The 24,448-nt window shown below is 43.3% G+C and overlaps 2 protein-coding genes across 5 annotated transcripts in view; one reads left to right on the top strand and one right to left on the bottom strand.

The window, feature by feature from the left end:
• HS6ST1 (heparan sulfate 6-O-sulfotransferase 1) overlaps window positions 1-3,959 on the bottom strand; it is a 272,310-nt gene extending 268,351 nt beyond the window's left edge. The window contains exon 1 of the mRNA XM_084638304.1: window positions 3,103-3,959. Within this exon, the coding sequence (XP_084494430.1) occupies window positions 3,103-3,620 (518 nt within the window). The 5' untranslated portion in view covers window positions 3,621-3,959. The remainder of the gene's footprint in view (window positions 1-3,102) is intronic.
• A 140-nt stretch (window positions 3,960-4,099) lies between these two features.
• Window positions 4,100-24,448, top strand: part of LOC311525888 (uncharacterized protein) — a 253,634-nt gene continuing 233,285 nt past the window's right edge. For 2 of the 4 annotated variants that reach the window (XR_014712885.1, XM_084638305.1), the window contains exons 1-2: window positions 4,105-4,349; window positions 18,860-18,944. The gene's annotated coding sequence lies outside the window, so the exon portion shown is untranslated. Of the gene's footprint in view, window positions 4,350-18,859; window positions 18,945-24,448 lie in introns of all 4 variants that reach the window. The other 2 variants (XR_014712883.1, XR_014712884.1) reach the window with 2 other exon arrangements.

Here is a 24,448-nt window from a genome sequence, read left to right as displayed (position 1 = left end):
AAATCCACTCCTGGATACACTGGGGGACGAGATCATTTTTTCGATATATTTTGAATAAGGATAGTTTAAAAAGCGTCAAATGCCCTAAATCTTAAAAAACAAATACTAGAGAGAAAACAACCTCATTCAAAAATTATTGAAAAGGTGCAATACTTAGTAGCTGCTTCTGAAGTGCCTACAAAATACACTGAGGATTCTTCCACAGAATCCATTCTCCAAAGTGGAACATCTTCAGTAAGAACTAATTATTAAGCCTTTAAGGTTAAAGGTAACTGAGCAACCACGTAATAGGACCCTTACTATATGTTCACAATCTGGAGCTTCATTACAACAGCATTATGCTGTTCTGTATTAACTGTATGAAAAAGCAAGGAGAGTAGGATTAAATACTGAAGGTAGAGTAGGTTTAAGTACAACAGAGGCTCCTGAGCAGATGGGTGTCTGGATCAATCCATAAATCTGTCTTTATGGCAAGTTACCAGTTTGCTAACTGGGTGCCAGGGTTCACAGACCAGGTTTTTACCAGATTTGAACTTTGAGCAGTTTTCATTTCAGCACTTCACTAAACCACATCAGCAACAGGACAGGTGAAGGGTATTTTGTTTATAAACGTTTACAAGTGCCTTAAAAATAAAAGATCACAAGGAAAACCTGAGAGGACTCTATCCCTCTGCCTACATGCCCTGGTTTGCCGTTCCCAGGTCAGCCAGCATGACAGTGACTCAAGTATAGTATTAGGATGACTAACACTGAAACTGACTGAGATCCGTTGAAAGGAGCAGTAATCATAACAGAGGCAATAAAGAATACACTAATAACTGCATACTCCTCCGAGGACAAGACCGACTAAAATGGTTTAAAATGCAGAAGAAAGAAGAACAGCGATGCTAAAACATAGACTTGCTCTAAGGCTGCCGTTCACTAAAAGGATTATTACGTATGCTATTAAAGACATATATACAGCACATGGCATTAACAAATGATTGCATAAAATGTTGCATAGCTCTGAGAATTAAACTTACGGAAAAAATTATACAAGCGATAGTAATAACAACAACAGTGATTTACATTCACTAAAGAGATTGTGCATGGTATTTCCAATGATAGGGATCAGCTAAAAAAAACTACCAGACCTCTCAGACTCAAAGACATAAAAATACGTTAAATTAGGGAAGCAGGAATAAGAACAATTGGAGATGCCTTTAAACAAGTCAATTTAAATTTACATAGATTATTATAAATTATTATCTTGAGAGCAAGTTAAGACTGGGGCAGTGGAATGAAGGATACAAGAGGACAGGAATGCAATAGGATTTGGTGTCCGTGTGAGAGGGGCTGGGGGTCAGATTGGGCGTGTGTAAGAATGAAATTTTGAGCGAGTTGTCTTGCCTGGGATTTTGGGGTGATGCTCTCTCTCCTGTCCAAGTGGAAGACAGAGAGATAAAGGGGATGTAAGTTGAGGTTTGCAGGAGAAATGTACTGTTTTCAGCTAAGGCTTTTGAAGCACCACTCACTGTGCAAGGAAAAGGACAGGAACTGAAGGGGGGATATAGAGTGGGTGTAGGGGTATGCAAAGTGGAATATGGGGGTGATTGTGCGCATACATGCAGGAAGGGGGGTTAAGCGTGCAGGGGACTGGGGGTCTTGTGTCTCTCTTGCCTGCGATTGAGGGTGTACGGGTTTAGCTGGGGTATAGGAGGATTAGGGATACACAGAGTAGGGTAGCTATATAGGCTACAAGGGCAAGGATAAGGCTGGGCTGAGGAGTGGAGGGTGCACAAGATGGGATGTGGGGGTGCAGAGAGGAGGTTCAATGAATGCAATGGGGTGAGCTAGAGTGCAAAGAAGAGGTGCAGTACCTGTAATAATGTGGGCAGAGGGGGTGCCTGGGCTAGGGGTGCAGAGGGCAGGTGCAGTTTATGTCATGGTGAGGGCTGTGGGTGCAGATGGATGCATGCTGTGGGGGTACAGAGGGCAGGTGGTCTGAGCTGGAGGTGCAGAGAGCTGATGCAGTGCATGCCATGGATGTGGAAGAGGGGGCGTCTGGGTTGAGGGTGCAGAGGAGAGTGCATGCTTGCGGTGGGGTGCAGAGGTGGGTAGCCAGGCTGGGGTGCAGAGGACAGGGGCATGTACGCAGTAGGGTGAGCAGAGGATGCAGACAGGAGTAGCATATGCCGTGGGGTAGGCTGGAGATATGCCTAGGGAAGTGCAGTGAATGCCATGGGCTGGGCTGGGGGTGCCAAGGAAGGTGAAGTGTATGCTCTGGGGGTACAAAAGACAGTGCCTGGTCTGGGGGTAGAGAGAGGGGTGCAGCACATCAAGAAGGGGAGCCTGGGCTGGGGGTGAAACGCACACTGTGGAGGTGCAGAGGAGGTAGCTGGTGCTGCAGAGTACAGTGCCCCTGAGTGAGCATGCAGAGCGGGGTGCAGTGAGGGGTGCCCAGGTTGGGGGTAGAGAGGAGTCCAGCGCATGCATGGGAATACCTGGGCAGGAGGTGCAGTGCACACTGTGGGGGTGCAGAGGAGGTGCCCAGGCTCAGGGTGCAGAGAAGTGCAGTGGAAATGAAGAGAGAGGTGCCAAGGGGGGTGCAGTAAATGCTGTGGAGGTGAAGAGGGGGTGCTGGGGGTGCAAAGCAGTGCAGTGCATGCTGTGGGCTGGGATGCAGAGAGGAGTACAGTGCAAGTCAAGGGTGTGCTGAGGAGGTTCCCAGGCTGGGGGTGCAGAGAGAGATACCAAGGGGGATGCAGTGCATGCCATGAGTGTGTGTGTGTGTGGGGGCATTCCCATGCTGGGGGTGCAGTACATGCTGCAGGCTGGGCATGCAGAGAGGGATTCAGATGGAAATAAGCTGCACGCTGTGAAGGTGCAGAGGGGAGTTCCCGGGCTGGGGGTCTAGGCGAGTGTAGTGCATGTCCACAGGCAGGACTGGGGTGCAGAGAGTACAGCGAGGGGTTCCCGTGGTGGGGGTTCGCCGTGAGTGTGCAGAGGAGAGTTGCCGGGCTGGGGGTGCAGTGCTCACCGTGAGGCGTGCGGGGGTGGGGGCGGTTTCCCGTGCTCGGGATGCAAGGCATGCCCTCGGGCTGGGCTAGGGGTGCCGCTCACCTGGGGGCTTTAAGCGCGGCGCTCTCCCTCTTGTCCAGCACGCCGGGCACGCAACTGGTGAGCTCGGTCCAGTCGGCGTGCAGCCCGCAGCTCCAGCCGGTGGAGAAGCGCGAGAAGAGCCAGGTCTCCCGGCGGTTGGGCCGGTAGCAGGTGCACTTCTTCTGCCCGGGCCGGCAGTCGCAGGGCACCTCGAGCCGCACGTTCTGCACCAGGTGGCGGCCGAAGGTGGTGCCGCCCGTCTTCTGGATGTGCAGGAAGACGATCACGTCCTCGCCCTTCATGTCGAAGGCGAGCGCCCGCTCCAGCGCCCGCACGGGGAAGTAGTACTTCTTGACATAGTGCGGGTCCGGCGTGGGGAAGAGGTCCAGCTCCTCGGCCGGGGCGCGGCCGCTGGGCGCCCCCAGGCTCAGCCCCGGCCCCACGTACTGGTACAGGATGAGCATGAAGCACACCGAGCCGGCCACGATCAGCAAGAACTTGCTGGTCCTTTCAACCATGCTCCTGCCAGCGCGCCTCATGTGTCACCATCTCCCGGGGGTGGGCACGATCCGGGCCCGTCCCCCCACAGCGGCTGGCACCTGGGGCAAGCCCCCCCTTCCTCCTTCTCCTCCTCCGGCGAGCGGTCCCGGGGCGCTGCGGCGCGGGGCAGAGCGAGCGCCCGGCGGGTAGCAGCCCCCTCCCCGGTCGGTGTCTTCTCTCCCCAGGGCGCGCGGCTGCCGCGAGGCGCGCGGCTGCCGGGGACGGGGGGACTGGCTCGAGCCCTTCCTGCCTCTAGCGCGAGCCCACCATGATCGGAGCCCAGCATGCACAGCGCCGGCGCCGCTCGCTCCGCTCCGCTCTCCGCGGCAGGCTCGCGCCGACAGCGGCAGCGCGAGGCAGAGAGAGACAGCAAAGCCCCGCAGCCCTTTCAGCTCTCAGGTTGCAAGCACCCGCCCGCAGCCTTTTTTCCTCCCTCCCCCTTCCCACTTCCCACACACCCGCTGGCTCCGCTTGTGGAGCTCTCCAGGCGCCCAGACTTTTACAGTTCTCCTCAGGGAGCAGCAGGACGGACCCCTTTGCCCCCGCCCCACCGGGTTGCCAAGGTGTAGAGCTGCTAAGCTGTGGCCATTTAAATAAGGGAGATTTCAAAGGCAGGAGGGGAAATTTGTGGGAGGCCGTAAAGGTCTCGTGGAAACACTCTGCAATGCAACCATCCCTCCGAGGAGAGCCTTTGCATGCAGCCTTGAATATCACCTGCAACGAGAGAGGTTTGGCACAGCTGAGTTTCTATATTTCTCCTCCCTTTTTGAAACAAAATTACACAGGTGCTGCTGGAAGGGGTTGCCCTGGCTTAAAGTGGATCCATTATATACAGGGATTACAGTTCGATTGAATGGCTCCCAGCACCTCTGCAAAATTATTAGCACCGAAGGGCATTTGCATGAAAACAGAATAGATCTGCTCCTTCCCCAGGGGACGCTGTACGCCTCTTGTTCTGATGTCACACAACTGGGTGCCGCAGACTTTATTCTGATGTCTCAGTGAGGCTTATGTCTGTGGGTGGGAAAGAAAGAGCAAGCATGTGTGATAAACTTTATTGGGGGGGAGGGGAGATGTTTTCATTTGTGAGCCCTGTAATTTTTTAAAAAAGGGAAGAAGTGGTTGGCCTAAAAGCAAAGTCAGTGGATGTGGTATCGACAGAAAAGCATTTATAATTACAATGCTTTTGCAAAGTTATCAGCAAAGACTCCTGCTCAAAATTAACCCTGGCAGGGAATCCAGTTACAACATAATAGTTCCCAGCATGGTTAAAAGATGGTCAGGGAACATAGGAATTGCTATGCTGGATCAATCACAGCCCACCTAGTGCATTATTCTGTATATGACAGTGATCAACACTGCATGCTCAAGAGGAAGATGCAGGAAACTCCTCAATAAGCAAATAATCTTCAGTGACTAAAGTAGGATTGTGTTTATAGCTAGGCAAATGCTTAAACACCTTAAACAGGGTCTAAGTGAATAAAATAAACACTGCTTGAAAATCTTGAGGAGTTCCTTCCCATACCAGAGGATGGAGGGTCTAGTGGTTAGGGTGTTCACTTGGGAGACCCAGGTTTAATTACCTCCTGTGCCACAGACTTCCTAGATGACCCCAGGCAGGTCAGTTAGTATCTGTGCCTCAGTTTCCCATCTGTAAAATGAGGATGAAAGCATTTCTTTACCTCACAGGGGTGTTGTGTGGATAAATACATTGAAGATTGTAAGACACTTAGATACTAATGTGATGGGAATCATGTAAGTACCCAACCTAGGAATAGGTTATTCTCGATGCAGAGTCCCGGATACCAGAAAATGCCTCATATTTTATTTTCTGTAATTATTTCTATGCTCTATGTTTTCATGCATTTCCACTGATCATTTAATTTAACTATGTTATGGCTAAATTTCAAAGAGTCACTAGTTCTTTTCCTCCACCAAGAATAGGCACCAAGTTTATATAAAGTGTAAATAAATAAAATGTAGGTCACATCTTGCAAAGAGCTGGGTCCTATTTATAAGGAGTAAGGAGAAAATGAGAGACAAGAGCTTAGCCTGAACAGTATTACCAATAAATCTGCTGGATTTTGAGATGACTGCATTACTCACTAGTTGCAGAGCCACAGTGAGTTATGTAGCTCTTCCCAAACAAGTAACAATAAAATCTTTATAGCACCCCAATGCTTCATATATTGTGTTTATGCCATTTATTTTGTTTGATAAATTCCTTTTAAAAGTCTGCTTCTGATTTTTCCCTTTTCATGTATGTTAGAAACTCCAGAAACAATGATGTCATTGTTATATGCAGTGTTTAGCAGCATCTGCAAATGTAGCATAAACTCAGTTTAAGGTCTGAAATTTATATTTTGATTTGGAAATATGGGCATTTATGTGATGGTTTATATAAGTGGTTGGAATATATGCTGTATCATAAAAACTACAAAGTAGTTCTTGGTATTGATGTTTGTCTCTGGTTGTAAAAGATTATAACCAGTAGAAATAGCCCGTTGTGTTAATTCCAGTTACAGGGGTTATTTATTGTTAATGACTTGATGGTAACTCCAAGATAGAGAATATTTTAAAATTTTTGTTTAGCTATGATAGATTCATGAAAAGTTGTAAAGGTGGAGATGTTCCATTAGATTCTATTACTGGTTTTTATTTGTGGTGAGCATACCATATGTTATTTTGTGATAGAATACACTAAAATATAATTTACAGAACATAAACCCAGCCACAGAAGAAAATTCAGAGATATAGTTGAAAATCTTGTGTTTTCTGTACTATAGCACCTTTCATCCAGAAGGGTTGCAGAATGGTTAACATACTGGAAGTATAAGGAATTATTGTACACTTCTGAAATGCATCAGAACATAAGACTAGCCATGATGGATCAGACCAATGGTCTATCTAGCCCAGTGTCCTGCCTTCTGACAGTGGACTGGGCCAGATGCTTCAGAGGGAATGAATAGAACAAGGCCATTAACAAGTGATTTACTCCTGTCATCCAGTCCCAGCTTCTGGCAGTCAGAGGTTTAAGGACACCCAGAGCATGAGGTTGTGCCCCTGACCATCTTGGCTAATAGCCATTGATGGATCTATCTTCCATTAACTTATCTGATTCTTGTTTGAACCCAATCATACTTTTGGCCTTCACAACATCCTCATGAACAAGTTCCAGAGGTTGACTGTATGTTGTATAAAGAAGTACTTCCTTATGTTTGTTCTAAACCTGCTGCCTATTATTCATTGGGTGACCTCTGGTGCTTGTGTTATGTGTAGCAATAAATAATACATCCTTATTCACTTTCTCCACTCCATTCATGATTTTATAGACCTCTATCATAAGCCCCTGAGTTGTCTCTTTTCTAAGCTGAACATTCACACTTTTTTAAATCTCTCCTCCTATGGAAGCTGTTCTGTTCCCCTAATAATTTTTGTTGCCCTTCTCTGTACTTTTTCCAATTCTAATACATCTTTTTTGAGTCAGGGCAACCAGAACGGCATGCAGTATTTAAGGTGTGGGTGTACTATGAATTTATATAGTGGCATTATGCTATTTTCTGTCTTATTATCTATTCCTTTCCTAATAGTTCCTAACATTCTGTTCACTTTTTTGACTGCCGCAGTGCCGCTGCACATTGAGTGGATGTTTTCAGAGAACTATTCATGCTGACTTCAAGATCTCTTTCTTGAGAGGTAGCAGCTAATTTAGACCCCATCATTTTGTATGTATAATTGGGATTATATTTTCCATCAATGGGACAAGGTAGGTGAGGTAAAAATCTTTTCCTGGACCAACTTCTGTTGGCAAGAAGAATACCTGAAGAGCAGCTCTGCATGGCTCGAAAGCTTGTCTCTCTCACCAACAGAAGTTGGTCCAAAAGATATTATCTCACCCACCTTGTCCCTCTAATATCCTGGGACCCACACTCAACTACACTTCATTGAAATCAATGTGAGTTAGGCACTTAAATATCTTTGAGGGCCTGGGCCAAAACCCCCAACATCAATGGGAGTTTCCCCAAGCAAGGATCATATACTGGGTTAAATCTGCAGCACATTTGGCCAGCATTATAGATTGGCTGGAGGGGAAAAAACAACACATAAAACCCACCACATCCTTGGATTCTGGGAGGTTAGATCTTGCACATGGGACCAATGTATATTTTTTGTTTAAAAAAAATACAAAAACTCATAACTAGGACAGCATGAACAGGCTAAGCAGTGGGCCAAACTGCTATCAGTTACAGGATAAATCTGGAATATTTAATTTTTTTGTCACTCCTGATTTATGCCAGTGTAACAGAAGAATTTGGCCCAATCCATGCAATCACAGAGATTGTGGCCAGGATTTTCAAAAGAACCCTGTTGATTTAGGAACAAAAATTCCATTGATTTTTCAATGAGACTTGAGTTCCTGAATCACAGTTGAAAGTCTATCCTTTTTTGTAACTTTCCTCATATAAACCCATATTTGTGATAACTGATATACTTAATCTGTTTTGGTAATTGTAATTACAATGTTATCATTTGCCACAAACACATTTAAGCCAGCAGCACGTATGTGATGGAGTATAAATCAAATTGTAACAGGTACCAAAACTTCATGGTCTCAAGGCGCACAGCACGAGAGAGCATTGTCTAAGCTGATAAAGCACAGGACTGAAATTAGGTGATCTGGATCACATGCATGGGGAGCTTGCACAGTGCTTTGAATGAGTAAGGATTAAGCATTTTATTGAGTGTTATTTCCAGCTCTGTCCCCTAGGCACATCACCTCACCAAAATTAAGCCTCACAACATCCAAGTAGTATGCCATTTCACAGAAGGGAAACTGAGACACAGAGGTGACCTTTTCAGAGCCTTTAACGGAGCATGTGGGACAGCAATTATTAGTATATGTTGCTGCCAAGGAAAATGCTGATAAACTCTTCTGGCAAGATGTATTTATTCCTTGTTTAAATCAAAAGTGATCAAAATAAAAATAACTGACAAATACAGGAAAAACTCAAAATTGGATATTGTATCCTGGATCTTGCTACATTTGGTGTATTTATGCAAATTTCATGTTTTGAATGCTGCAGGTTAGCAATATGGACATTAGTCAATTTTACAAAATGCATTTTTTGCCCATTTTTCTGGGTTTAGTGGTTTTGCAAAATTTTTCCCATTTAAAAAAAGTTTCCTCCCTATTGCTGCAAACGAGACACGCAAACTGGGGGAAAAGTGGCTGACTGGACATGTAGTTTTACTGTAAAATCAAAGTGCTTTCATATGCACAAAGTGAACTGCAAGAGAAAAATGTTTTTTTCCCCCAGTGTCTTTGTTTGAGATTTTAGGTGTTACTTCTTATGACGAGCTATATTATACCATCAAATTCGACACAAGTAAGAGATCAGTGGTCCTAAAATGGACAAGATTTTCAAACAGATGTAGGGTCTTAAAATTGATCCCTTTAAGTATGATATGCTGTTGGTTTTCATCAGTAAGGAGATTGGGGTCTTCTCTTGATGAGGAAGAATGGTTGAGTTTAGATCAAGTGTTACCCAAGTTTGACTTAAACTCAACCATTTTAATTCCTCAGGATACATCAAGGAGGGTAAGCCTCATGAGTTATTCAGGATAAAAGACAGTAGTGGGGTCAAACAAGGAAGAGGAGAGATCTTTTTGCAGCTGACAGCAAGGAGTAATAAAATGTTCTCAAATGCAGTGGGAAAGCACTTGATCATTTCTTGCTGCTGTCTGCAAATTCTCAGTTATTTTTAAAAAAGCAATTGCATGTTTTGCTTTTCTCACCAGAGAGGGTAAGGCTTTGCTGCAGAGTTAACTCAGGTGATGGGCCTGTGACCTCAAGCATCCAGGTTGGCCTAGCGTGGGTGTGAGCGGCCATACTACAGAGTTATACTCAAGTGCTGCCATATTGGTAGCACACTCATCCATCTGAAGTGTTAGGACTTCTGGGGCCATATCCCATGGTTCTTAGCATTGCAGTAAGATGAGCCACTCTATGATTCTTTCCCAGTGAATTGTGGGAAAGTTTAGTCCTTCGGGGGTACACAGAGGGTGTTGTGGGAAGGCATTGGAGGACTGTTAGCCTGCATCCTCACTGCAAAATGGGTGGGTTACTGGCCTGACTGCAAAAAGCCCTCAGACTTTAGCCTATGGCCCAGGACAGGCCAGCTAGCTTGGATGTAAAGCCCCCCCATGCTCAAGTGAGAGGTTTTTGTGATGGAAGCTCAAGTGAACTCTGCAGTGAAGAAAAAGCTAAAGGTACCAGCTGTAGTTCACGAAAGCTTAAAAGCTCATGCTCAAATAAATTGGTTAGTCTCTAAGGTGCCACAAGTCCTCCTTTTCTTTTTGTGAATACAGACTAACATGGCTGTTACTCTGAAACCTAGCAGAATACAATGTACATCATTACAATCCTACTAATCTGTCCTTGAGAAAACAGCAGTCAGATAGCAGCAGGAAATGTGTGAACTATACACATCACCCCCTGAAACGCACATTCCTCAGTGAGGAGTTAATTTCAGAGCTTAATTGGGATCATTTAAATATTAGCTTTATTAAGCAGGGTATTCTAAAGATTTGTCTGCCACACAAGTTGCACCAAAGTCAGTTAACTATTCAGCTGAGCCAGCGCAAAGTCATCTGTGAACATACATTTTGGTTTAAGACTGGCTTGTTTCTGTTTAAGACTTTAGCCAGAGCAGTTGAAGAGCATCCACAGCCTTTTGCACCAGTTAATAATATTGATTAAGTAATTTTAGTTAAACTGCTGCAACTTTGTATTTTGACAAGTCCTAAAATATCAGGATCAGGAAAAGCACTTTTAAAAAAGTTCTACCCCCCCCATTTTGGGAAGGAGCTGTTTACCTGTTCTTCAGAGCAGAATTTTCTGCTTATGCTGACAGGAGACTCTGCTTATTCATATTTGGAATTTTGTTTGTCCCTTCACTGAGTCAAGGAGGATGGGCTTATGGCTCCTTTAATTGCTGCTACTATCTATGTAACTGTATTAACACCTGGCAAGGGAGTGGTACTGAGGCACAAGGCCTGGCATTCAGCAGCTAGCTTTGGAATGGCCCATGTCTAAGGTCCAGTTGACACAATTAACCCTGTTCCCTGACCTTGTTACAGCATGGTTCCATTTGTAGTACAGACAACACTTGAGCCATGCCTGGAACTATGCTAAAGCCTACAAGGTTAGGCCAGCCCCATGGATAGGATACAGCTATATTTTTAGGTTCTTGCCCTGAAGAAGTTTCACAGGGCCACTAGGAAGTGCTGGGTGTGTCCTTGGTATCTTTTAAGCACTGCAAGTCTAGGCAGGATTCAAACAGAGGAAAACCACCTTAGTTAATCCCCCGGGGCATCCTGCAGATACACATAAATCTATATACTTGCACAAAGTTCAGCTCACCAAAGCAGCATTTATGGACTTTGGTGTAATGACATCAGGCTGCAAAGCAGGAAAACCAAGATTATGGTAAGGACTGAGTCCTTTATTTCCCAGTTTTATAAGGGCCAGTCTACACTACAGTTATAATCAAGTCAGGGAACCCATATTTTATCTGTATCTCCCAAACCAGTTATAACACTGATTTATTTTGTAGTATGATAACTGAGCTCTTGAAGCATGCAAAAGACTACAGGTTTTAACATGGTTTGGATTGTGGTTGAAACATGTGGTAATCCTGAGGCAGTGCCCCTTCTAGAGGAGGGGTTTGTTAGCCTACAAAGAGGGCAGGGCCAGCTGTTCTTCATCCAAGCTCATGCATTGGAACAGCTGTGAGTCCATGCTGTCTGGGCTTGATGAAAAAGGACAGATCTGTGTGTCATCAGCATATTGCTGGCATTATCACCCATTTGTACATGGAGATTAAGTAAGAGCAGAGAGAATTGTGCTGTGCAGAACTCCTCCCCAAGTCTTCTTGGGCACAGAAGCAGCTGCCTAATATGACAGAGCCATTAGAAAGGAACAAGTGTTATCATTTCCTCATAGTTCTGCAGCATCTAGTTAGGACATAAAGGAGGGATCATAGGTGGGTGAAGACTACAAACATCAGTATAGTAATTTCACTTCTGTCCAGCCTCTGGAGGGAATCACTGCAGCTAGCATCATTTCCGTGGCTTGATCTGGTCTGCAGCCATTTAGTAGGTTCTAGAATGTCAAGAAATGTTGCTGGTGACAATTCACTACAAACTGCTTGGTAACCTTGCCTGGGAAGCAAGATTAGAGGTGGGCGGTAGTCAAAGTTGCTGATATCAAGTGCTGTCTATGGCAGAGAGGAATCATTCCAAGTTTTGTAGGTGACTTGCAACTGAGGAAGTTCCTTTGTGTTTGGAAGATGCCATAATTTTAGAAGGATTGTCCTCTTTACTTCTGAAGCATAGGTTCATACAGAGTCCTTTTGCCAGCCGGTCAGATTCAGAAAGGGTCTTTTTCCCCTGGTGATTCCAGTCTGCTACCTTCCCTTTCAGCTGTGTTTACAAAAGCCTGGTGACCCATGCAGGTGGTGAGGCTATAATGGCTATTTGGGACCAGGGGTGCTAATTGCTGTGGACAGTAGGTCTTAGTGTTTTACCCAATCAACTCCTTGGTCCTGACAGAAGAACTGGCTCAGGGCTTGCATACTAAGGTAGATGCATTCACAGGATTTTGACTTGTACATCTGACTCTGAAATAAAAAGAGCTAGAAAAGCACTCACCCTTGTTTGTGGCTTTTAATGGTAAGCTGAAAAAAGTGAACCGAGTGAGCAGAGGACCACTGGAGTCACAGGTTAAAGAGCTACTCAGGAGGTCTTCTCTTTATTTACCAAAAGATAGGAAAATATGTAATGAAATTAACCTGAAAGCAGAATAAGCTTTGGCTATATAAACAATTGCACATTACTAGGTGTGCAGCTAAACTGGATATCAGTACAGCTCAGATGCAATAAGTCATGAAAATGCAGTAAGTCGCCTGAACTGTGCTAATATAGAGTTTAGCTGCAGTAACAATTGGCTAGTGCATCCCAATTTAGGAAACCAGCAGCCTGCTGTAACATCTCTGCCTTTGTGTTCTGATCAGAGTCCCACTCTGAAACCTTTCAACAATGCTCATTCTATAAGCATTTTAGTAGAGAGGCTGCAGCCTTGATATTTACGAGCAGTTTAGAAACTTGAGTTATTTCAAGAATATACCCTGCTAACTTGGATTTAATATAGATGTTCCTATAAATGATAGATGCCTCAAATAAAATCTGAGTTTTGTATTTTTAGTATGACCCCTAAAAGTACCTCATGGAAAAAGACTGAAAAAAATCTGCTTGCCGGCTTCCTTTTTGTAATAAAAACTGCTTGTCTGAGAAACAGAAGATCAATCTCAGAAGCTTCCTCAAACTTCAAAACGTGTGTAATGTTAGTTTAGGGAGTGTGGGGGCAGCACTGTCAATAGTAGCATAGATACGTTTACAACCCAGTTGACATTACGAAATTGTGGGATTTTCCACACTGTTTTCTCATGGTGATTGTCAGCATCTTATCACAACAACATTCTTTATAAAAGATGTAAAATCAAAGCGTGAGAATTATGAAAGTGACACAAGGGAAAAGGAATTTTAAGAGGATTGCAAGATCAAAATTAAAATCCTGATAAATAATTAACCCAAGAAATCTACCTTAAAGGAGCCTTAAGAGTCTAGTTTAAAGCCACATGAGCACAGAAATTAAGAGGGAAGGCAGGAAAGGCAGGCTGACTAACTTTGATTGGAATTCAAAAGGGGATGGGGGAAAGATAGTCCAGTGAAGCGAGTTAAGTTTGTACCATTAGATTGCTTTTCACAGTGCACTCCAAATTTGTTTGCTTTTGTGGGTTGTTTGAACCTTGCTATTATTTCAGTCTTGCTTTTTGAACTTTGCAACATAGTAACTGCCTAACCAGATGAGTCCAGTGGCCTATCTAAATCGCCTGAGACAGAGGTTGAAGACTCATGAGAACAGTGAGGAAAGGAGAGTCAGAAAGAAGTCTTGAGTGCACTGTAAATATGAGAAAGTGGGCTTTACTTTAAAACACCATAAAATACATTCATTTGACCTATGAACTTCCACTAACAAGTGAAAAATCACCCCCTTGTAAGCCTTAGTTTGACATGTGTGAAAGCATCTGCCTAGAAAACCAAAGCTGCTGTCAAAGCTGCACTGAATCCTGACCTGGACTGAGTTCCTATGGGCTGGGACACACTTTAACCCTTTGGTTCCACCATCCTTTTGGCTTCATCTAGGCAACTGCATTTACTTTTCCCCTTCTTTGAGGTTTGTTATAGTAAGATACTTTCCCATCTTACTCTGCTAGCGCATTAAACTAAGAAGCTACTATTATAGATCACATAATACAGAGTCATTTCCCATTCCTTCCCCATTGGGAAACTGCTGTGCAACCGTTCCTGCATAACGGTATTCCTAGCACTAGATGGTGCTGCATAAAAATGTAAACAGTAGCCCCCAAATTTCCAAAAATGCAGCCTGTCGTGTGGTGCAAAATGGAGCCCAACAATCACCAGTGAAAAGCACTGACTTCTCCCGTTTTTAAAGGAAAAAAATAGTACCCTGAAGTAAAAGGACCCAGGTTTATTTCCTCCAACGTGGACAGCGAGGGAAAAATAAACTAGCTCTAGAGTTTTCACTTTGCGACTGAGGTAATTCAGTCTCCACTATCCCCTTTCAGTTTTTCCACTGAATGCATCCGATGAAGTGAGCTGTAGCTCACGAAAGCTTATGCTCAAATAAATTGGTTAGTCTCTAAGGTGCCACAAGTACTCCTTTTCTTTTTGTGAATACAGACTAACACGGCTGCTACTCTGAAACCTATCCCCTTTGAGACTTTGATTGTACAATAAAGGGCTTTAATACAACTAAAATCCTTTTTTACATTAACTCTTTAACAGGTCTGTCCCTTGAGTTTCCTTGTTATTGGTAGGAATTTACTCCATTACAAATAAACTTCCTTACTTAGCTTGTAAACTCTTTAGGGAAAGGACAGCCTCTTTGTTCTTGCTTTGGTCAGTGTCCAGTGCAGTGGGGTCCTCAATGACTGGGGGAGAGGGGGACCTTCTAGATCCTGCCGCAATACAAGATATTAATAGTCATTCATTTTCATATCAGTCAGATCTATTATTGAGGAACAGAACAAACAAGGGCCAGTAATGCCATTGCTTACTGAGTGTCTGCTCCAGGATCTTTCCTCATTCCTGTTATGGAGTATGCAGTTCTGGTCTGTACGCTAGAGACTTTTAAATTTGTTGTCTGTGGAGACAGTTTGTGAGGGGGAGTCGATGCATATGCAGTGCTCTATCCCACAGATAGAATTCGGTTTAATTTTAGATGAAGAAAAACAAACAACTTTCAACTAAAAGGATGTGGTTGCCCTTGTATATGGGAAAGGGTTACAGGAGTTCTGGTGACATGGATGTTTTTACAAACACAAAAGTGGAAAAGGCAGTAAAGAAATTTCCTGCTTAAAATAAGAGAAAAGGTTAAATAGCCACTTATGGAATGTGCCCATTTGAATGGAAAATGATAAATTTCAACTTAGGTTCATAGACTTGATCAGAGTTTTCATACAAATATGATTGAAGCCAGTGGTAAGAGATCAGTTTTCCTACCTGCTTGAAATGGATATTTGCAGACCTGTGTTTTCCATAGGAGCTAGTCAAGTGGGAAAGCTAGGACTTGAGGTGCATAAGATTCTATTATGCGCCAAACACAAACTTAGTTGAAAGGTACACTAAGGAACTGAGAGGAGATAGAAACAGAGATTTTTCTACCCAGATGACTAATACTTTCCAAAAAGAAAAGGAGGACTTGTGGCACCTTAGAGACTAACCAATTTGGGCATAAGCTTTTGTGAGCTACAGCTCACTTCATTGGATGCATACTGTGGAAACCGCAGAAGACATTATATACACAGAGACCATGAAACAATACCTCCTCCCACCCCACTCTGCGGCTGGTAATAGCTTATCTAAGGTGACCACTCTTTACAATGTGTATGATAATCAAGGTGGGCCATTTCCAGCACAAATCCAAGTTTAACCAGAACATCGGGGGGGGGGTAGGAAAAAACACGGGGAAATTGGATACTATTAATTTAGGCTTAAATAGAGACTGGGAGTGGCAAAGTCATTAGGCAAGGTAGCCTATTTCCCCTTGTTTTTTCCCTACCCCTGCCCCCCACCCCAAGATGTCTGGTTAAACTTGGATTTGTGCTGGAAATGGCCCACCTCAATTATCATACACATTGTAAGGAGAGTGATCACTTTAGATAAGCTATTACCAGCAGGAGAGTGGGCTGGGAGGAGGTATTGTTTCATGGTCTCTGTGTATATAATGTCTTCTGCAGTTTCCATAGTATGCAGCCAATGAAGTGAGCTGTAGCTCACGAAAGCTTATGCTCAAATAAATTGGTTAGTCTCTAAGGTGCCACAAGTCCTCCTTTTCTTTTTGCGAATACAGACTAACACGGCTGTTACTCTGAAACCTGTAATACTTTCCAGTTACCTGTTATTTTGGTAACTGGTTTCAAGATGACTTTGGAGATGTCTAGGACAAGAATCCCTGAATTGAGAGACTGGTTAGTGCTGTTCTTATAGCTGAAATGACCCCAGAAGCTACTTGTGTTCAGGGCTACAAAAACTGCAGAAATATGGGATGTGGTTTTAAACAGAAGCATTCTTCCTTCCAGGTGGAATTAGGGCTCATTTAAATGGGGTATTGATTGGAATAGCCATTGCAGAATTAGGTATGGTGGAATAGCTATTGTGGAATCCCTTAATCCATAATAGCTGTCAGAATAGCCCCCAGATGGATGCTATTCCATAATAATTAGTGCACTTCCAAAGCAGAATAGTTATTCTGGAATAAAATCAGTTTTATTCTGGAAACAGCTAATCAAGGCTAATTCCCAGACAGAATATCCATACAGGGCACTATTCAGAAATACCTCTTGCTATTCAGCTAAATTTCCCCGTGTAGACAAGCCCTTAGTTTATCTGGGGAATAGCAGAGATGTAGAGGGGGAGCCACATTTGGGAGAGAACCACATCCTTGATAGTGCCTGTTTTCAAGCATGTGTCCAAGTTAGGGCTTTTTGCTAATGTCAAACTATTACAGAAGTTAAATGCCAACAGATGGACAATCAGCTAGATGCTAGCATTATTAAACATTGAAATTCAAACCAGGCAAAATTAGGGCTTTTGTGGAAGCAAAAGCAAAGCTTGGAAATTTGTGTTGGTGGTGCAGTTTAATCCATAGCTTTCTCTTCCCCTGCTGTTGATTTTTGTAATGCCTCATTGCTAGAGGTGAGAGTCATCATTTATCATGTATGTAAAGACTGATAAGTGAAAACATACTGATTTCTTGCAGATCATTATGAAAAGTTCCTCTCAACTAGAGAGTGAGGCATCAGTCTAAATAAGTGTCATAAAAACTGGTTACTGTGAGAGTAAGAGGTTTTTTTTTAAAAATTAAAGAGGTGGGGCCAGATCTGGAGCTGTGCCAGTTTACACCAGCAGAGGATCTGACTTTTTGTCCTTAGTTCTCTAAGGACTGAAAATGGAATTTCCAGCAGTACAGGATTACTTACTATGGTGTAGAAGAGGAATAATACTAAAACTTACATGCAAAGGTGCTAGTTGAATTCCAAGCCATAGTGAAAGTTATTTTTGGACAAATTGGGTTCAGTGGCTAGACAGCCCATGATATAGAAAGCGAAGTTAGAAAAGGTGAAATATGCTATAAAATGCTCCACATCATTAATGGAAATGAGCCACTAAATCTTGGCAAAGAGCGTGAGCAAGTTGTGGCCGATGCTTATTCTTTGTGCCTAAAGTAGCACAAACTTCTGCAGACAAAATGATCAAGGATTAGCAAAAAATTGTTTTAGATAATGATTCTAAATTTGTTTGAGGAATGTCAAGTATTGCATAGGAAAAATTCAACAAAGCATTCTAGAAGCGCTTATCACCCAGCAGGGCCATCCCTAGGAGGATGTAGGGCCCGGGACAACCCCCACTGCTTCTGCCCAGGGCCCACCCCCACTCCACCCCTTCCCTCTGTGAGAAGGGTAGTGCTTAAGTCAATGTAGATAGGTTGACACCGTGTTGGTGTAGACACCGCATTGCTACATCACCTGCCGCTGCCTGGGGCTGACAACTGGAGCCTTGTTGAGTGAGAGATTTGGTGGGGGAGGGGGAGAAAAGAGCCCGGGATGCTTCATAGTGAGGGATTGAGAGCCCAAACCCAGGCATCGGGGCTCTGGCTGTCAGCCCCCACAGTGCCCCATGCTGTCAGTTAAATTAGTGCAAGCACTCCTGCTGTGGATGCACACTGTTGCCAGAAGGAGCATAGTGTGAACATTAAAAATGGAATTAATTACTGCAGGGGCTGTATGTTGGCTTAATTTAACTAGATACCATTAACTTGGGTTTGAATAGAGACTGGGAGTGGCTGGGTCATTACACATATCAAATTATTTCCCTAAGTTAAGTATCCTAACACCTTCTTGTCAAGGGTCTAAATGGGCCATCCTGATCATCACTACGAAAGTTTTTCTTCTGCTGATAATACCTCATCTTAATTAGCCTCTTACAATTTCTATGGCAACTTCCACCTTTTGTGTGTGTGTGTATAAAATCTTCTTACTATATGTTCCATTCTATGCATCCAATGAAGTGGGCTGTAACCCATGAAAGCTTATGCTCAAATAAATTGGTTAGTCTCTAAGGTGCCACAAGTACTCCTTTTCTTTTTGCGGATACAGACTAACACTGCTGCTACTCTGAAACCTAACTTCAGTTTAGAATCTACTGAAATATCCTGAAGGCGACAGTCCATACTTGCCAGCTAACTTGAAAATGATACATAGGGGCATTTGTGGAGAAAAGTATGGCCACAGTTCTTAATGCCATTAAGATTAGAGATGAGCCCGAGCCAAATTTGATCCAAACATTCCTGAAATGTGGGATGCTCAGGCCAGATGAGAGTTTTGTAAATAGTTTTTATCTGTGTGGTGTGCTGAACCAAAGCCTTGGAGCCAAACAGCTCCAGACCTTGCATGTTTGAAACCAAATGTGGGCTTTGAACTTTGTGGCATGGAGGAATTGAAATGGATTAAGCCTTAAATTCTGGAGGAGAGGACTAGGGGGGAATTGTTACTTTAAGAAATAAGGTAAATTGTTATCCTTACTCATCCTATAGGCTTCATTACCCCTGAAGATGGTACAACTCTACTCACTTGTCAGTTATCACTAGATGTGCTCCTTCCATCTGCCTGTCTACAAAGGTCAGTATTTCCCTCTATTAATAAATGTAGGACCCCAATAACTGACTGTGGGAAGCCCCTGGTAAACAGGCTAACTGATATTCTAGTATCCTCTGTTTAATTCTTGTAATATAACAGAAATTGTCTAAGGCATTTGTGTTTTGGTAAAGCCTCAATCATGGTTTTCCCTTTCCAAAAAGAAAATCCATGGCAATTATGATTAAGAGATCTTTAGTGATTATGGCCACTGAAATAAGGAAAGAATGTACATTTCAGTACTAGATTGCTTGACTGTTACATTTTAGGTGTTTCTGTAACATGGATTGGTAGAAGCGGCAGAGTGTCCTTATAGACTAACAGACGTATTGGAGCATAAGCTTTTGTAGGGGAATACCCACTTCGTCAGGTGCATGTAGTGGAAATTCCCAGAGGCAGGTATAAATATGCAAGCAAGAATCAGCCTAGGGATAACGAGGTTAGTTCAATCAGGGAGGATGGAGGCCCTCTTCTAGCAGTTGAGGTGTGAACACCACAGAAGGAGAAACTGCTTTTGTAGTTGGCTAGCCATTCAGTCTGTTTAATACTGAGCTGATGGTGTCAAATTTGCAAATGAACTGAAGCTCAGAAGTTTGTTGAAGTCTGGTCCTAATGTTTTTGAGGCTGCAGGATGGCTACCTTTAAATCTACTATTGTGTGTCCAGAGAGGTTGAAGTGTTCTCCTACAGGTTTTTGTATATTACCATTCCTAATATCTGATTTGTGTCCATTTATCCTTTTATGGAGGGACTGTCCAGTTTGGCTAATGTACATAGCGTAGGGGCATTGCTGGCTCATGGTGGCGTACATTACATTGGTGGATGTACAGGTGAATGAGCCAGTGATGGTGTGGCTGATCTGGTTAGGTCCTGTGATGGTGTCACTGGTGTAGATGTGTGAGCAGAGTTGGCATTGAGGTTTGTTGCATGGATTGGTTCCTGAGATAGCGTTACTATGGTGTGATGTGTAGTTGCTGGTGAGAATGCGCTTTAGGTTGGCAGGTTGTCTGTGGGTGAGGACTGGCCTGCCTCCCAAGGCCTGTGAAAGTGAGGGATTGTTGTCCAGGATGGGTTGTAGAGGTTTTAGCTGAGGACTGTATGTGATGGCCAGTGGAGTTCTGTCCAGTGGATTGGTAGCAAGTTCATTTTGTATTATACCTCTTTTAAAGTATAAAAATTCTGTTCCTTAAGATCTCTTCATGTTTTGAAATTGTTCTGTTTTATCTTTCAACCGTATCCCCTTATGAAAAGGATTCTCTTGATTTTATCATAATTCACTTTTGAAGATACATACTGTTTGTAGATTAAATTCAGCTCATGACAGTCAGTTAATTTTCCATCTAATGTCTTTATCAACTTGGCTGATGAGTCTGAGGATACCTCAAAAGTCACTGGTCCTACGATCAGCTTCTCCTTGAATACTTTTTTTAAAATCATGTTTTGTCTGAAGTTAACAAACTTACTACTACAATTCTCAGTAAGGAATGAAATTCTCATAGTGGAAGTGAGTGTGAAACTGTTTTAATTCCCACATAAAGATAAGATTTAAAGCTAAATTCTCAACTGGTGGAAACAGCTATTTAAAAAATAATGAATAGGTAGATTGACATCATTTGACCCTTAGTTTCTCAATGGAATATGCTCCTAGTTTGTGATTTGGCTGAATAATATTCTACAGCAGTGTCTGTGTTTCCATTACATACTGTTCAATGTAATGCTGAAAATCTAGCCTGTGATGGGCTATTTACACATCCAAGAAAATTGTTATTATACCAGAAGATGTGGGTCCTCTTCCCCACCCAGATGATCAGTAAACCCTTTTTAAAAAGGAGCATTTTTTGTAATTAGATATTCAGACCATTTAACTAATATATAGGGAAAGATAGTAACTGGGCCTCAAATGAGTTCATTATGGGACTGCCCTTCAGCCACTGAAATGAAAGGGGAAAAAAAGTTTCTAGTACACACACCACTAAGTCAAAGAATTTGTGCCACTTACAGCCTGATCCTGCAACCCCAGCCAGTAGTCTCTACTCACAAGAGTCAGGGTTTGGGGAGGGGAACTGTGAGGGGGTTATAGTGGAGAGGTGTTAACTGGCCACTTCCCCATGAATGGTCCCTTGGAATGTGTGTTCACTTATGCTAAACAGTCTGTTCCACCTTGTATTTAGCTGTGGGGTGGTCTATACTGACTTCTACATGAAGATAGCTAGGTCTTAAGGGGTGGGGGAGAAGATAAATCTACACCCCTGCAAGATGTAGCTATGCTGACCTAATCCCTAGTGTAGACAGCACTAGGTTGACACAAGAATTCTCTGTAGGTATCAGCATAGGTAGCATCTTCACTGAAGTACCACCACTGTGCTGCTGCAGCATTTTAAGTGTAGACAAGCCCTAGGTTTAGTTAACCTAGGTGTGAGACAAATAAGTTTAGTTACAACCTGGTTGCTTGTGGGTGTCACTCTTGCTTTCTCTTTAGCTGGTTTCTCTTCTAGAGACTTTGAGGATGTTAGGAGCTACATGAGAAATGAGTTGAGAAAGTCAGACCACCATTCCCAAAATAGATATCTCCTGTCAACTCAGCAGTGTTTTAGCATAAACAAGATGCCAGTATATTTTGATTAACATTTTCAAAGGGCCTGACAAAGCCCATGACTGTCAAAAATGATAATACACATTCATATACTGAGAAAACTACTATTACATATGGCACCAAATCCTGCTGGAATTAGAGAAAGGATCGCCTGCTGGGGTAGTTTGCCTCTGCACTGCTCTTTGCCATGGATGGTAGAGTTTAATGTCAAATTTGTAGAGCTATGTAATTGCTGAGCTGGGTGGATATGTTAGCTATCCAACAAGCATCTGAAGGGTGTAAACAGAGTGATGAATGTATCAGGGTAACCCAAGTTTAAACTAGGTGTACAGGATGGAATTAAGCAAGAGAAAATTTGAGGTTGACCACCACAAAAAGTGAACTAGCACTATTGTTGAATTGTCATGCAAGGGAGAACTTCATTATTTTCAGTAGAGCTGGATGGGGAAAGAATGCCTTTTCACATTAGGAATGAAAACAAAAAGTTCTGAAATTATCTGTGAAATCAAACAGAGCTCCAAGGTAGCCTGCCTAGTGGGTTAGGCAGATCCTAGAAACCCTGGGGATCCTGGCCCTGGGGCAGCCTGGCTGCTATGGACCCTAGAAGCCCTGGGGACCCCTGCAGCTGACCAGAAGGGCTTCTGAGGAGTCAAGCAGGTGAGCTGGCAGAATACCAGCCAGGGTTCCAAACCCTGCCTAGGTTCCATTGGCATTTCAGTGAACATTGGAAAGTCTCCAAAAACATTGATTTCACTGAATCAGCAAGTTCTGATGATACTTTGTTTCTTTGGAACTTTTCTGACCAGCTCTAATTTTAAGCTTATGTTTTAGTGGTGGATTGGCCAGGTTGTCAGTGGCGTGTGACTTGAATTCCACAGTGGAGATAATTTAGGAGGTAGCAGTTTGGGATATTGGCTAACATGGCAATAAGATGCCAATTGGCAGTGGCTGAGTGGTTCAAGTAGAGTGTTTGAAATACTCAATATTCTTCCCTGAATGACATATTATTCCTAGTTAAAACTTTTGGAGAAAAAGGTCAATCCAGTCCTCTCCCTGAACATTCACACTGTTCAAATACTGTAGAGAGGCCCCCCTCTCCCTAGACATTCCTCAGCATGCATTGCTCTGCTCAGTATGCATTTGGAGACATCTGCTATTTTCACTGCCTCCTCTCAAGATTGAGACCTTTTTCTTCAGTGGTTGGCACTAATGGCCATTACCTCAGAATGTACATGACCCTCAGTTTAGCTTCTCTGGATAGGTAAATTCTGGTGCTGTGAATTGGGTTGTGAGCATCAACCAGGTACATCCCATTAGTGTAAAGGGGTCACAGCTACAGGATTTACAAACTGGCTGTCTTCATCTACTCATAGAAGAGGACGATCATTCCCCTCACTTTCAAAAAGCCTTAGTTACTTGTATTCTAGAAGTACCTAGAGGCCCTGAGATTGGGGCTCAGTTGTACAAACTCCTGGTGAGTGAGTCCCTGTCCTGTAGAGCTCACTATCTAAATAGAAAAAAGAAAGGGAGCATTCCCCATCTTACAGATGGTGCAGAGACAATGCATTGAGTCTTTGGCAAAATGATAAATTGAATGCAGCTTTTTAGACTCTAAGTCCAGCACCTTATCCATAAGACCAACCTTCATCAGCATTTCACTAAAACCATGTAGTTAAGTTTATGTTAAACTTGTATTTAAGAGCTGGCCAATAATAACTCCTTCCTTAAATGAACACACATGTTGTGTCTTGCCCTTTATATAAAAAATAGGGGCACAAAGAACCTACACAGGCATGGTGGGCTCCAAACAGTATTTTACTAAATACACGCAACATGCAAGGCCTCCTTTTACATCTACACTGCTGCTCTGGCAGCTCCTGAGGGCTTGCCTACACAAAAAAGTTTGACCAGATCATGGGTATAATTAAAAAGTGATATTGTCATACTGGTATAAATGCCCATCCGGAGTGGCGGATTAATGCTTTTGCCACCCCTAGGCCCTGAAATAATTGCCACCCCCCCAGCTCCCCACCCCAGCTCACCTCTGCTCTGCCTCCTCCCCTGAGTGTGCCACCAGGTCCTGCTTCTCCCCAGTCCCTGCCGGTGCTTGTCCGTGAAACAGGTTCGTGAAGAGGGGAAAAGGGGTGGGAATGCAGTGTGCTCAGGAGAGGCGGCTGGGCTGGGGTGGGGATTTGGGGCCAGGGTGGAGGCTGCGAACCAGCACCAGGGGGAAGCAGCCGCTCTGGCTGCTATTATAAATTTGCCGCGCCAGGGCTAAGCCTTGTTGTTAATATGCCACTGCCCATCTGGATACTTACTCCCATGTAAGATTATTTTTTCCAGTTTAGTTTAAAATCTCAAGTGATAAACTAAATTGAAAAAACTGTTCTTATACTGCAATAAGAATATCCACATGGGGGTTATAACAGTATCAGTTTAAATTCACACTTTACCTTACATTGGTATACCTTTCCCATGTAGGCAACCCTTAATATGTAAAATGGTGAGTGCACTAGAGGACTCAAGCTGTTTAAAGGGATACTACAAAATTCCTAAACACTACAATAATCAGAAAATCCAGTGTCCTTTAATTGCATTTTGTCACTTAAAACAATTTACATGATGCTACAGTCTTTGGTTACACTGTCCCACCACTTCTCTGGGTTCCCTTGCCCTGCCTCCATCCTGGAGAAGTAGTTTACACAAAGGTAAGATACAATGGTTCAGATTAGTCCCCTGCTTCCAGATGTAATACTTTTCATTTAGTTTCTCTCAGTTCCTTGAGTGGTCTACTCCTCTTTAACTCACTTTCCCTTGTACTCTTGCATATTTCCATCATTCACTTTTCCTCATGTATAGTAGGATGACAGTATCATTTTGAGGCCTTAGTTTAGCTC

This window comes from Lepidochelys olivacea, assembly GCF_965140295.1.
Source record: "Lepidochelys olivacea isolate rLepOli2 genome assembly, chromosome: 9".
NCBI classification, from domain to species: Eukaryota; Metazoa; Chordata; order Testudines; family Cheloniidae; genus Lepidochelys; species Lepidochelys olivacea.
This window is presented reverse-complemented; position numbering and strand designations above follow the sequence as displayed.